Below are 15068 nucleotides of genomic sequence, written 5' to 3' on the forward strand. Positions count from 1 at the left end.
CCGCAGTATAGTCAAGTGACAATATTATTGAACTATGAACTTCAAAATTTTTTCGCGCTGTGCGCGGATAGTGGCCCGCGCAAAAGTTCGTCAATCGAATGTGGCCCTTTGGCTGAAAATGTTGGCCAGCCCTGCTCTAAGCAGAGGTCTCAAACTCAAATGTCCTCGCGGGCCAGTTTTCCAGTTTTGACGACGCCGCGGGCCGCAGCATATATAAGGGCATTTTATGTCTTTCCAAGTAGGCCTTATTTGACGGGATGGAATTGTCCTATTGAAAGTGAGCAGATCCAGCAGGCTGACAATAAACACACATCGTCAAAATGTGATTTACTCTTGTATCAATTTAGGCCTGGCAGGAAAAATATCATCACATTTATAACTATTTGAATAGAATTCTTGTTGTACTTGATATATATTAATTATAAAATATAGACACAATATGAGCGGATAAATGTATGTTGTCATCATTAAGGTTATCGCCTATTTCTATTTCGAATTTAACAGAGTGATAATAGAGACTGATCTGATATCACAACATTTTTGGGTTGGGCAGTGTAATTCCAATCCAAGATTCGGGTATACTCCTGATAAGTAGGCTATTAATCTCATGGTCAAATATCTTCGAAAATAGGAGCGGAAAAATATATAAATATAACATCAATATAATAATGAATGCGTCTTAGTAATAGAAATGTCGGAACGCCGAACGAGCCATCTTCGGAGCGTACCACTAAGGTAGGCTATTCGGTACCTTGACGCGGCCTTAATAACATGGTTCAGCGACTAAGCGACCTAAGATGTAACTAATAGATTGCCACTGGTTGACATAACTACTTGCTTGGTTAGCGAAATACCAAACTGCGACCTTCTGATTTATTTATTTCCATGACACGCGATTAGTTTGCTGCGTCCATGGTTCTAACAAATTCATTATTCCGAGTCCACTCGAGTCATTTTTCCATCGAGTCAGCCCGAGTTCGAGTAATTTTAAGAAAGGTCGCGTCCAAATCCCACTCACAAATTTCAGTCACGAATCGTCTAAGGGTCAGGTTTTATCATCATGAAGTGAAAATGTGGCGAAATAGTGAATCTTCCACTGCATGGTAGCGTTTGCAATTGATGTGATAGTGAAGTTTGATGAATGATGATGAACCTGAAAAAAAATATGTGACATTTATATATTGTCAAATTAATAAAAATCAAAAATGTCGTCGCGGGTCGCACAAAATGCTCTGGCGGGCCGCGTGTTTGAGACCTCTGCTCTAGAGCAAGGTATTATCAAGTCTCAGAATTCAAGAGAGAATCGGTGCTCATATTCTCAAAGCAGCTCAGTACGCCTAGTCTGCGTGATAGTATAGTGGTGGGCGCTGTGAAATTACACTCAAACAAGCCCAGGTTCAATTCTAGCCAAGGCCAATTTTGATGTGGCAATGGGCGTCATATAGGTGTGACAATTGGGACGACGTGACGATGATGTGGCAATGGGCGTCTTATAGGCGTGGCGCTTGATGATGTGGCACAGGTGTGACAGATGACGTATCAGATGATGTGGCAATGGGTGGATGATGTGGCACTTGATGATGTGGCAATTGGCGTCCTATAGGGCGACGTGGCCTTCTCTGATTGGTGCGTCTATAATCCAGGTGATATCACCACTGATATGACGTGCATGAGATATGAATTTAATCTGAAGTAGATGCTCAGTTTGGCATTGCTTTATTGTTAGCGACTCGAGACCGCTTTCTCGCAGTGGAGTTGAATCGTTTTGAAACGTACATTTACTAATTGTATCTGGACACTTCAGCCTAAGTAAAGTGTGTTCTGGATTCGTTCTATTCAATTCCGGCTTTCAATTTCATGGTGCGTTGATGCCTATCATCGTATCAACAAAGTAATTAGTTTTTTGTTTTGTTTCCCGAGTGATTCTTTTCTGGGTCGAGTATTAGGCTTCGCGTCGATTATTTCGCGTCAATCAATATAATGTCATGTCAGTGTGGATTTTAGCGTCCACAAAGAAAATAATTCCAGTTAGGCAACTCATCAAATATAATTATTTATTTTTCGTATACACTTGTTTCACTTCGCTTTGCGAGAATGTTACAATTGTCGGGGACACGATCCTGAGATGCCTTATAGAAAATCGGTGACTAAGAGACATGGAGCTCCAATTTATAGAATGAAACGAAAACTGTTATACTGAATTGTCTACTTCGCATGCAGCGTTCCGTTCTTAAGCATCATAGATGATAGTCGGTGTGTTTATGGGAATAAGTCACCAGAACCTAATATGCATTTCCCTATTTCCAGCTCATATACTGATTTGTAAATCTTCTAATTTATTCCGCCGCAAACCGCACCGTCACCGAAAATGTCTGCCAATCCGCAAGCACAGAACAATGCAGCAACCCAACCCGGAGAGCCTCTTGTCAGACACGCAGGCAAAATTCGTAAACTTGGAATCGTCGAGCTGGTATTGGGATCGTTAGTGTTTGTTGTTGGCATCGTATCGATAGCGTTAGTCTTCAAAGAGTACTCAAGATACTACAGCTCCATCACAGTAAACTACTTCACCTATTCACCGTTCATTTGGTGCGCAGCGGTCGCAATCACAACCGGTATTTTGGGCGTCCGTCTGCCGATACGACCGATCAAAACGACGTACCTCGGGAACATGATCATGGGCATCATTTGCGCAATCATTTCCTTTGCTGCGATGGCACTATCTGCATCGAGATCGTCCCAATATTCAGGAATCTTCGCAAGTTTGGCAGCGGTGCACGCCATGATGGCGTTGTTGAATGTGGCTCTGATGGTCTTGAGCATCGCACACGCAGCGTTATGCTGTGGCGGCGTGCGGTACGAGCCTGGTCCAGCGAGCGTACCGCAACAAACTGGTTACGCACAGCAGCAAACTGGTTACGCCCAACAGCAAAACGCAATGGGCGCACCTCCGGCGTCCGGACAGGCTGCGGACAAAATGCCTGTCTCGATGGCGTAACCGATTTTAACCCTAGCAAGACTGAACGATCGCTGCATTGATGCACATCAGGATATTCCATTTGCGTACCGTTCCCTATGTTTATGCCCCTGTGTTAGAGCACGATTAAGTGGCTTGACCGCTCTCTTTATTTGATGGTTATAATGTAATTTTCAGAATATTGAAAAATGTACGAAATCACACATCTATCATTCTATGTAATTTTTAGTTACTGAGTATTTTGACTGGATGACCTATATATCACCCTCCGATAATCCCTGCCATTTAAACGTCCAATCCCAAACACCGAATTATTTCAAGAAGTAATTTTGCGATATTAACAGATATCATTCCACGATTATGGAGCACGCTCAAGTTATCGAATGCTGAAGTTTCAGGGTATTTTTTCACTTATCTACAGAAAAGTAGATTATTGATTTAATGCTGTGCTTCAGTAATTATCGCGTACGTCGAAGTTTGGCCTGATAGCTGATCGGGTTTATCTGCGCAGATTTACATATTGAGCGAAATCATGCGATTTGATGTAAATTGTTACTTCATTCACAACGAATGTTGTTCCGATGCCTTAGCGGGTTGCCAAGCTCGAAACCATTGGTAGATTACCTCAGAATCATGTCATGCATATCGTGTGTAATCACACTGAGTAGGAATTTTGTGAAATTACTAGAAACTTTTTACTGTTCACCATTGCAACATCAGAAACGCTTGAAATCAGCTGAAAAATCGCCGGTCCAATTTGATCTCCGATAAGGTGTACTTGAATGGGTATATGTATCCATAAGCCTAATTGCGGGCTGAAGCCGCTGTTGTTAATCCGATAAAAGAGTATAAACGTGTGCCTGTGTAAAGGCTTGTAGTTGATAATGGTTTAAAAGCGTCCAAAAACCGTGTACTTTTTTGTAAAATCACCAGAGCTTGTCAAATAGCAAGGTGATTGTATCATATATACGTAAGCACACAATACTTCCTTGACGTGTTGACGGCATGCGCACCGAGTCATGATACCTATACACATGATCTGTGCATACGCATATACCTTGCGTGCTAGATATACATATGCCGCTGGATAGCGAAGGCTCAGAAATGGCCCAGTCAGTTATCTTAAGTCTTTAATCAACCCATCCTCCGAACACCGCTCGTAAAGCAGGGTAGCAACAGGTACCGGCTTTATTGGGCACTTCTTCGACTTGACCACGACGTGATTGACCCACGACCTACCAAGCAATTAGTCGGAAGCTCCACCATTATACTATGCTTTACTATTCTCTCAGCAAAGGCGTTGGCAGACAATGGCTGTCCGCTGTTGTAACTGCAGTGAGGCAATTTTGCTATTATGTAACAAACCATTCGTTGCTACACGGAGCTAACGGATCCTTGGCCTTAGCCTTGATTAAATCGCACTTACTTGCTTGGCCCGGAACGAATACCGCCTATAGGGAGATGTGGTACCGACGGATCAAAAATCGCACAATGATTTCTGGTCCTATGTCTTCAGCCGAAAAGAGCAGATCTTTTGCTGGCTAAACACTTTGATACAAGCTCTACCTAACGGATATATATATATATACATGAATTTCCGTCTGACATTTTTCTTTTGATGGACTTTTATTATTTACCTGCTTTGAATTATACGGATAAGTAATGTACTTCTGTGTGATATTTCCAGGTAATAATTTCAGATTTTTGCTCAGTAAGGTGACCAGACTATAGGGCCATCGAGCGACTAGATATTGTGTTACAGGTCAAAAAAGGAACCTAGCGCTCTAACTGGCATATTGCTCAAGCTGTTGTTTATAACGTTCATAATGCGCATTAATCTAGTACAGGGACGGGCAACTTCTCCGTCCGGCGGGCCGGATAAGGGAACATGAAGATAAGGCGGGCTGGATTTCTGAATTTTTTATGAGTTCAGGCTATCTCCCACGTGGGAACTCGCCACAGATCCATCCATCCTACCGTGCACCACCCTTTGTATATACAATTCAGAGACGAACACATTCTTGCAGTTGCGAACTATACCCGGTATTGGGAGACCGATTCACGGGCCTAAATTGGTGATATGAAATCATTGTGTATGTGGCTTCTAGTCACGCCAGGCGCGGTAATTTGTTGAATAAATAAATGAATTTGATTAATGATATTAGTGCGTGTATGAGCAAGTGCTTTCTTCGAAAATTTACGACACGTTCTTATAATTTTGAACATTGGTCATGCTATAAGAATATATATTCATGGGCTTGTCGCAGATTATTCACTTCGGGTGGGTTCATTCTTATTAATTACTTCGTTGGAAACTTTTGCTACCCCATGCACGGACTCGGGCTATATTTTAGTGCATCTATGATACTTTATTCTCACAATCAAGATATGGACGTATAGAAACACGAAATCGCGAAAAGCGCGCGAAATTTTTTAGTCTGAATCCATCTGCCCAAAAATATTGTGCTATTCATAGATATTACGAATATTCTCGAAACATTTGGGAATGGCATGGCCCCTTTTACCCCTGGCTACGCCTAAGCGGTGAATATCAGTTGTACTGGAACGTCGCTTTGTTTTGCTAATGATGTTCATTGTCCAAAATGATTGCACCTAAATGCCTGTAGACGGCGACGCGGCCCACATCATCACTTATGAGCGCGATCTGTCGGCGGGCCAGACAAAATCCCGTAGCGGGCCGTATGTATGCCCGGCCCAGTTCTAGTACTTTCGAAGTAACAACATATTGTTTCGGGCAACCAAACGGGGATGAAATTCGAAGAACGGTATGAATATGACAGATGGTGTCATTGCAATTTATGTGGTATTACCAGTTATGCCGTTGACGTCGATAACTCAGATTGAAGTCGAAGTGATGTATAAGACATGTTCAAAATATTTTAGGTTGAAGAAAAATATGAGGCTGTAAAAAGAAATCAAGTGAGGAGCTTAAAAAAGAAATTTTGATCGAGTATTCGCAAAAGCTTTTAGACATGTATGTTTCGATATCCGAAATCGCTAAGTGCACTAACGACACTACAATACCAATAGGTTCTGCTACCGTGGCGTGGGGCTATTTTGCTCAGTTTGGACGACAGTCTCACAGATAAAGTTCAAACAAACAAATCGAAAAACTACATACATTCTTTCGTTCCTGACCACCTGTGCAATCTATTCAGAACTTTTACATACTTCACATCGTATGACTTGGGGAAGCGAGCGGCGAAGTTGGTTAAGCACTACAGTCGCGACGCCAATGGAGGTGGGTTCCAATCCCGGTTCGGGCCAGCTCCTATGTGCCGGAGGTTTATCTGGGCGCTTCATCACCGACCTCACTGCATACGCCAGGGGCTCTCACCCCTTTCTTGGCCGTGGACCATTTGTGGTTTCAAAATGGTCTGTGGCCCGCCTCCTAGCCTAGAGTCATAGTCCTGCTCAATGCGTAGAAATCATCGACGCGGATATGCCTTCTTTCTTTAAAGTATCCGCATTTTTTATTGCTATTATTGTTAAAGTCTAGACCTCCAGCGACAAAAAATCGCAAAAAGAAGATTTCCTGATGAATGAATCTCCTCCAACAAACGACTAACGTAATAATGTTGGACCTCCTTCGAGCTACCCCGATAGGAAGGGTTTATGGTGCGGTAGTTATGGCGCTTATGCCCGGCATAACTCTTGCGTACATATTACTGCCGCTCAGCATTCCACACACGCCGCGCAACACAATGATCCAATCCCGCATCCAGGAACTCAGTTTGCGTGATTGAGGTTGTAGTTTCACTATGTTGAGGGAACTGTTTGATGGGGGACTAAAGAGAAGTGGAAAAAGAATTTTTATTCTTCAAGCTGTGCATATGTTTTGTACTTACTGAAGTTGCGATGTCTGAACATTCAATTCAACGAGGGAAAGAATTATTGCGACTCTTAAATTATGTAGCCTACAATGATTTCAAGACCGGACATACTTAGACCGACACTTCAAAGATTTATGCGGTGCTCTAAATACTCAATCCTATACGATTCGCTGCCGAACTGCTGTGTACTTCCGCGGGAAGTTGACAATTGATAATAAATAGCAATTATGACTATTTTTATGTTACAATAATACTATACCTGCCGAAGACAGTAAATCGTAAATCTACATCAAACGCACTTAAGTTCGAGTTTAATGCACGCCCTTTGAACCGCATGCGACGTATGACCCTGCAGTAATACTAGGTTACTTCAGCAATAACTTCCGGTTATTACATATTTGAAACTATTTTCGTTTCGATTGTCAGTAGGCTGTCATCATAGGCGTAACCGGGAGACAAAAGACGCGGTTCCCCTTACCATTTTCGACTTGTACAATGTAACTCCATACATGACACTGTAGCCTACGTCTCGCCAATGTTCCCTCTAACTTTTGACGAGTCTAGCCGAACCCGCGGACAGTTTCCCGTCTTACATGATATTGTGGCCCGCGGCCCCAGTCCGCCGAGATTCCCCACTAAACGTCAAATTTTAGTGACAGTGTGTTATTATATACGTGTGTGCGCAGCGTGCGAGAGTAGAGCTTACGCGTAAGTTCATCGAAGCGAGAAGACTTGCATTATCGGCATTTACCATGCACTCAACCCTAATGAATTGATATCTTGGTAAAGTTGGGGTACCGGGCTTATAGAACGCCTTGAAATTTTATTTAAGACTTGCACCGTGTGTTAATTGATCAGGGAGAAGCAGAGTGTATAACAATGCTGTTCTCAGATTCACATTGTTTTCGTCATTATCGGCGAGATTGTGACATTGCTGTCGTTAAAATGCATTCATTAAATACGATTTATTCCTTGTATATGTGGATAAATAGGCGAATAATGTATCGATTCAGCAATCCGGCCCGCGAAGTACTTAATTTTCCTATATCCGGCCCTGATTTAATGAATGCAACGTTAGTTGGGCTTCTAGGTAAATAGCCTACTTACATATATGATTGGAGTTCATTGCTGCGCATGATATCCGTCTCCAACTATGATAAATCGAATACCCCTAAATATAATGCTGCTGCTGTATTTCAATTTAAAACAGTCTTCAGTGTGTAGAATTGAAAATTAAATTGCATTTCAGAACTTGATGGTACGACTTATCCAAATTTTTATCCAGCCCATACAGAGAAGATATGAGAATTTGGTCAAAATAGCCCCATGGGTTATCTTCAAAACTAGAGCCAATTTGAAAAAATATGAGGCCATGTTAGGAATCAATGCCCTTTCAAAACCCCCAAACCATTCTTACTTTGTTTGCCTAAAATTATGTGTTGACTTGAGCTATATATCGACAGTGTTGGTATTGCCTTTGCAAACCATTTTCAACATCGATACGAACGGCACCGGGGAATCCAAAGTGTTATCGTAGCGACTAGCAAACACTTACTGTTAGTTTTGCAATATTACAATTTCAAAAATTTCCATCAATATTAAATTATTGGCTCTCGTTTCCTTGTTACGACTACCGGTACAGTTGGCTTTCCTTTCTGTTATTGCATTGTAACGTCATACTTAGCCAAAAATGCTTCCGTTTGAATCTCGTTGTACGTGAAATGCTTCGTATTGAGCCGTTAATTCCTGATAAGGGGCCTTCTAAGTGTTCGAGTCAATGAATTCTACTGCAATGAGTCTAGCCCTGAAAGTTATATTAAAAATAACAAATCATTGACATGAACGTTCATTGACAGAAACGTAACTGTATCGCCGTATCGGTTAATAATATGAGAGTGTCGCGTTCCCTGGTCCCAACTCCTTACCTCAAATCTCGTATGAGATCAACGTGCGCTTGATTCCGGAAAGTGTTTAGAGACCTTCATTCCTTGGTCATCATCATGATCGAGTGCATGGAACTCGCAAACAGATGTCGTTCGGATCATGTCCGGAAAATGCGAAAGCCTCGGAGACGGCTCGTCCTCCACACAACATCACACCGCTCAGCCAACGGCGCGACAGATACGAGATGACACGCGACTAACATACACATGAATTCACGCGGCAATTGTCGTATAGCATCAGTCAGTATGAGTGTTAGAGTTCGCATGATTTAGACTACTTCAAGTTGGTAATTGGTATTCTGACTTGAAACGAACATACATTGCTCTTTAATTGTCTTCACACAACTTGACTCCGTATGCCCGCAGGGTGTTATTTTGAACGCTGCGGTTCATACGTCTATAAGCTGCTCGGAGATGAACGGGATGATTGTCGGGAGTGATAACAGCTAGCTCGTGTCAATGTCGTATTATTTTATAGCTTGAATTAAAACATCACCAGCCGTAAGCTGTGAAATAGCCAGTACAATGTAATCATGGCCCAATGAAGCCATCACTGGTAATTAGTGTGACTGCTACAAGTGAACTATCAGGTGCAGTCTCGTCGATTATGATATCTGGACTAGCTAGCGAGTTGCCAAACAGCGAGTCACTCAAAATAGCGAGCCATTCCTATCGCCCAGTGACATAAAGCGAATGTCATAAAACCGAAGCATTCGTATTATTTTATAGCTTGAATTAAAACATCACCAGCCGTAAGCTGTGAAATAGCCAGTACAATGTAATCATGGCCCAATGAAGCCATCACTGGTAATTAGTGTGACTGCTACAAGTGAACTATCAGGTGCAGTCTCGTCGATTATGATATCTGGACTAGCTAGCGAGTTGCCAAACAGCGAGTCACTCAAAATAGCGAGCCATTCCTATCGCCCAGTGACATAAAGCGAATGTCATAAAACCGAAGCATTCAAAATATCGATGCATGTTGGCGATGCACTCATAATACCGATTCAATCAAAATAGCTACTGTCATGATTGCGATTCATACATTATAGTAAGGATGATAGACAGGCGGTTTAGCTGTAAGTACCGAGGGTTCATCTTTTTATTTCCTAATAATCAGATTCCCAAATAAGCCGTGAATGTAGGACGGAGGAACCGCACAGACCTTGTTTCATCAGTAAGCAGATTATCAAATGTAGAGGTAAGCCACGCTGCATTTCAAGTTGGAGATTAACCTCGACATTTAAAAAAGTTGCGAACCATTGCATTAGTTTCTACTCTATAATATATATCTGTCTGATACCGGCAATATAGAATATTGCAAATAGTCGCATAATTGTTACAAGCAGTTTTACTCGACCTTATAGTGTTAAAATAAGTACAGTACGATATTGAAAAGGGAATGCTGAAAGGAGACGTGGAACTGAGTGATGTATGATGTTGTTGACAGCAGGGATTCGATTACGAGTCGACAGTCGAGTATCAACTTGACTGTAGCTCGATTCCTACAGTAACCACAAAATGTCCTATTTATGGATACAGAATACTAGATCAATACAAGCCCAAAAATTTTTGCATATGCGAGACATCGAAACTACAGCACTGTAGTTCATATTGACAATATAGGATACGTGTCACCGCGCATTTAATGCCGCAAAAGCATTAAGATTACCAGCGTTACGAATGCATTGAGATTATTTCGAACGGCGATCTGACTTTCGTATATGGGCCAGCTCTGCACGCTATACGTTGAAGGGTAAGCTGGTTTTGTCCGGTTCGTTGGGTAACATGTTCGTAAATATACGATTGTACTGTACGCAGTGTATGGTAAAGATATTTTATCCTTAAGTGAAGGAATGCAATCAGCAGAACCTATCGTCAACAGATTTAGGTGATAGCCGGATTAATTATTGCAAGCATGTTTTTTCAGCGCGGTTGTAACTGGATGTTGTTTGTGGTATTCATGGTGTTTGAAGACTACAATGGTCATTGACACCAGGCCGATATTCCTTAATTTTGATTCCGCAGCTGCCGACTTGCAACACGGCCCACTTCTAGGCTTTTTCGAACACATCTTACACGGATGAGATGACGAGGAGGATCCTGGATGAACGTCCGACACGTGGGTAGGTGTAACTGGTGTGTGATATTTTATTGCAGTAACTATCGATTATATATCGACCGTGATGCTATTGCCATTGCAGGCTATTTTGAACATCGATATACGAACGACACACGGGGAATCCAATTGTTTTCGCAGCTACTGGTAAACATTTACGGATAAATTTGCAACATGTTGCAGCTCGCAAACATATATCGCTCGGCTCATGTGACAACATCCGGAAATTGCGAAAGCCTCGGAGACGGCTGCTCATCCTCCACACAACATCACACCGCTCAGCCAACGGTGCGACAAATACAAGATGACACGCGACTAACACAACTCAAATACTCGAGGACGCTTTTTTGGCTGGCAATCGTGGAAAGCGTGATGGGCGGAATGTCCTTGGTGTTTGGCATCGCGACAATCTTTATGGATGCGTGGTCACCGTTTACGTTCACGGCGCAAGGAATATGGTGCGGACTTTTCCTGATCGGGAATGGACTTCTTAAGATTAATGCAAGAGCGAATGTGTCCACCCGCAGGAACCACGCCGACATCTTGCTAACCATACTCGCAATAATACTTGCTGGAATCGGCGTTGCGCTGTCGAGCTTTGCTGCAGCGGCGTCATGGTATCGGATTATGGCCCAATGCATTCTTCACTCGATGATAACTCTACTACTATTTGGTGGCTTTATAATATCGATTATTCAGTTGGCATTTTGCTGTGCTGGTGGTTGTGGGCGGAAGCTTTATCCATGACCTGTTATCTACATCCGGCAGGATTTTCGCTCGCAACAAATAGGCGGAATTCCAAACCTTCAATAAGCTGTACCCGGTGGTGCACTGACAACGCAGAGAGTAGAGACACCACATCGTGGCGGCTCTGCAACGAGGGCTGGATCAATATGTATATGTTGCAGTATCATCGCAGATAGGAGCCCAGCCATCGCGGTAGGTACAGCGAAAGAGGTTTCCACGGGGACTACTTGAACAGATGGCCCGCATGAGCTTTAAACGTTAACAAACTGATCCTAGTCGTAAGCAAGCTTCGGAGAAGTTACGGTGATTCATCTAACTACGGGCACTTAATATGATTCATAGCTAATATTTTCTACTTTCATAATGCAATTATAAATGTTCAAAGTTGAGATTTCGGTCTACGCGAGGGACATTAATATATTGCGTTCCTTTCAACAGTACAATATTACTTATCCAGGTGATGCGCTTATGCTGGTTATTGTATAGAACTTTAGTTTTGTATCTCGTGTCTCTCTACGTTTCTACTGAAATGTTTTGCCGCTTATTGATATTTTATGCGACAAATCGGGGCTACCAATCCCACGTGCAAGTATGGCTGTAAACTGCGCGCGGAGTCTTCTGTGTGGAAGTAATTCATTGTTTCTGGGTTACTGACTATAATCATATGAATCGAATAGAAACGAGTTTTGGTAACGGATATATATTTTTGTTCACTTCAGAGGTAAAATGTAGCTAACGCCTTGAACCATTCTATAGTTACTTTGATTGTGGCGACATTTGTTCCTCACCTGTCTCTGCGCTGTCAATGTACGTAACAAAAGCTAATTTGACATTCCTTGGCGATTTGAGGTTGAGGGTTACGGCTTTTTGACAATAAAAATATAAAAAATATCCGCCTGGTGTAAAATGTACTTGAATAACACCATGAATATCAAACAAACACGGAATGTTACCTCCCATGCCACAGTCGGCATCCCTACCTGGAGTTGCTGGCCCATGGTGTAGTCACAACATATGCTTGTATATCGTAGATCACGACGCTTCGAATGTCCAACATTACATATCATCTGGTTATTCCTTAATACGAACTAAGAATCTTATTCCGGGGTATGTAAGTCCACCACTTCAATATAATGTCAGATGAAATGACAGATTTAACGCGTGACATGTATTTGTAACGTTAAGTAGAACGTATCAATGTCGTTGGCAACTCTTGACCCCGTGTGTGCGATGAAAGTTAAACTAATGATCAAACCGTCTGAATTACATTTCGATCTTCCCTTCGGCAGCAAAAATTTCCCGTAATGTAAGTTATGCGTTTTCGAGCCGTTGGTTCGCAGAAAATTGAATATATACTAGGGATGGTGTGAACGTGCACTGTAAAAAATAAAAACCTCGATTTACCGCGAAATGTTTGGAAGCACGGTAGCCAGACATTTCGTGGTAATCTAACATTACCGTTAGTCAATGTAAATTTAACTTACACTCGTCCGGTAATCTCACTTTACACGCCAGACTGTAATGTTACAGTCACCTCCGGTATATATAATCTACATGTTCTCCTGTACATTTGCGATCGAGACTGTCATTTTACCGCCTACCTACCTACATGCTGTTCCTGTAAATCAGGATTACATACCAGCTTGTAAATTCACGTACATCCATACCTATCGCAAAGCAACCCGATGCAAAAATATCGCAACATTTTCTTCACATCCACAAAACGACATTGGAATAAACTGTATATTCATTCATGATATCACGATGAAGTGGTTATCGATGGAAAAATATTGCTGCTGGAGGTCTAATTCTTCTTTAGGAGACATGCAGTAACACGAGTGGTCTCAAGAAAACGTGAATTAATTTCACCACCGGCCAAACTTCCAATTGTTTCTTTTTCTCGTTCTCATTCCTTCTGTGTAAGTAGTATCTTGAAGTTCCACTAAAAAGAATTCGTGCGTAAGTAGCTATATAAAGCAAAGTTCCTAACCTGGACAGTGGACATGACATTATAAAGACTAAGACAAATAGGCTAACAAAAATATAACATGTTTTGAAGTACCGGTACTGGCACATTGTGTGATGAAGGCTCCGCCTTTTACATGACATAGCAGAGATTCATGACTTTATCTCTGTATTGAAGCAAAAGGTTCCTAATTTAAGGTGGCATGTGTGGCAAACAAATCCAGCAGTGGATGAAAACATATCTATACTATGGCCCGAAAATGACATTAGCAAGCCAACAGTTTCAAGTCCTCCGCAGCGGAGTATGTGGTCACTATATAAGTCGACAAATATCCCAAAATAGAACAGAGAATGCGGCGAATGAAATATATCAATCATGAAATCTAAGTCATCGAGGGCTGGTGTGCAGAGTCAGATATTCACGGTAACAAATACTATGTACTACTGTATTACCTTTTAAGATGCGTATGCCATTCAGCATTCCTAGGAATCTTCAACGATCGTGTTCACTTTCTTCAAGCACAAGCTTCGCTCCACCCTTTGCTCAAATCTCACTAATGGCCACTGGCCAGACGACACTCGAACGATTTCGAAATAAATGGTATTCATCCGCTGACACATGACACCAATAATATTTACTGGCCACGTTATAATGTTTGATCTGGTTCGTTTTTTCCATACAGAAACATTTATCATTGCATACAGTCCCTTTTTTCATCTAATTTCGTATAAATTGATGTATATTCCATGCGTTGTTCCCTACTTACTGTACTTACCTAACCAGACGCTGCTTGTGATGTCACAGTTGTGCGTTGGTTGTTTACTACGAATCTCAGAAAAAGCAGTCACCTAATGTAACCTATTACAGGTCGCCTTGTCCGCCATTAACAAATGGTTAGCTGAGCATGCGGTGCTGATATTTCTAGTTTCCCCGAGCAATAATATACATCCTGAACTAATTTTCTAACTTATCAGCCTTATCCGTGACAACGAATGTAACCAGCGAGACTGGCCGTATACAGCCATTGCCTTATAATATAATATGGCTACGGTGTACCACATTAGCTACGATCGTCAGTTATTTCTTGTACCCTACAAGCTTAAATTGATACTAGGGCCAACAATTTCGGTATGACAGACCCCAGTCTCGCAAACGAGGTTCAATCAGGTCAAATCACCTCTATAGAATGATATATCAGTAACATTCAGTTCTACGTATACATTGGCTGCAGCGATTTTGAAGCTAATCAATTTTGCCAATAGCCCGGTAAACTGCAGTAACGAGTAACTGTCAGTAATTTTGCGAAGAAATTCTGGTAACTTACTTTACAGCTATATTAAGGTAATATTACATATCAAAATGTAAAATGACAAGCTACGCACAGTAATTGGCTGCGACCGGTAATTTGTGGTAAAATTTACAGAGATTTCCCCGTAAATCTACCAGATTTTTTACAGTGTGG

At 41.8% G+C, this 15068-nt stretch overlaps 1 protein-coding gene and 2 long non-coding RNA genes across 5 annotated transcripts; 2 read left to right on the forward strand and 1 right to left on the reverse strand.

The window, feature by feature from the left end:
- Positions 1-1953: 1953 nt before the first annotated feature.
- On the forward strand, positions 1954-4644 carry LOC145436317 (uncharacterized). The gene has a single exon (XM_080313676.1). The coding sequence runs from the start codon at positions 2369-2371 to the stop codon at positions 2996-2998; it is 630 nt and encodes a 209-aa protein (XP_080169802.1). The 5' UTR covers positions 1954-2368; the 3' UTR covers positions 2999-4644.
- A 5343-nt stretch (positions 4645-9987) lies between these two features.
- Positions 9988-12531, forward strand: LOC145435079 (uncharacterized). Of its 3 annotated transcripts, XR_013913696.1 has the most exons (3): positions 9988-10530; positions 10705-10900; positions 10979-12531. It is a non-coding gene; the product is annotated as an uncharacterized LOC145435079 (long non-coding RNA). The 3 variants fall into 3 exon arrangements; XR_013913695.1 differs by lacking the exon at positions 9988-10530 and having other exon boundaries at positions 10539-10913; XR_013913694.1 differs by lacking the exon at positions 9988-10530 and having other exon boundaries at positions 10539-10900.
- An 803-nt stretch (positions 12532-13334) lies between these two features.
- On the reverse strand, positions 13335-15068 carry LOC145435086 (uncharacterized). Its single transcript, XR_013913704.1, has 2 exons — positions 14059-15068; positions 13335-13582 (listed from the first exon to the last, which is right to left on the reverse strand). It is a non-coding gene; the product is annotated as an uncharacterized LOC145435086 (long non-coding RNA).

This window comes from Botryllus schlosseri, chromosome 3 (genome assembly GCF_051294905.1).
Source record: "Botryllus schlosseri isolate E-star chromosome 3, Bs_hap1, whole genome shotgun sequence".
NCBI lineage: Eukaryota > Metazoa > Chordata > Ascidiacea > Stolidobranchia > Styelidae > Botryllus > Botryllus schlosseri.

Excerpts from the sequence above, each read along its gene's own strand:
- LOC145436317 (XM_080313676.1), top strand. The coding sequence starts at position 2,369 with ATGTCTGCCAATCCGCAAGCACAGAACAATGCAGCAACCCAACCCGGA.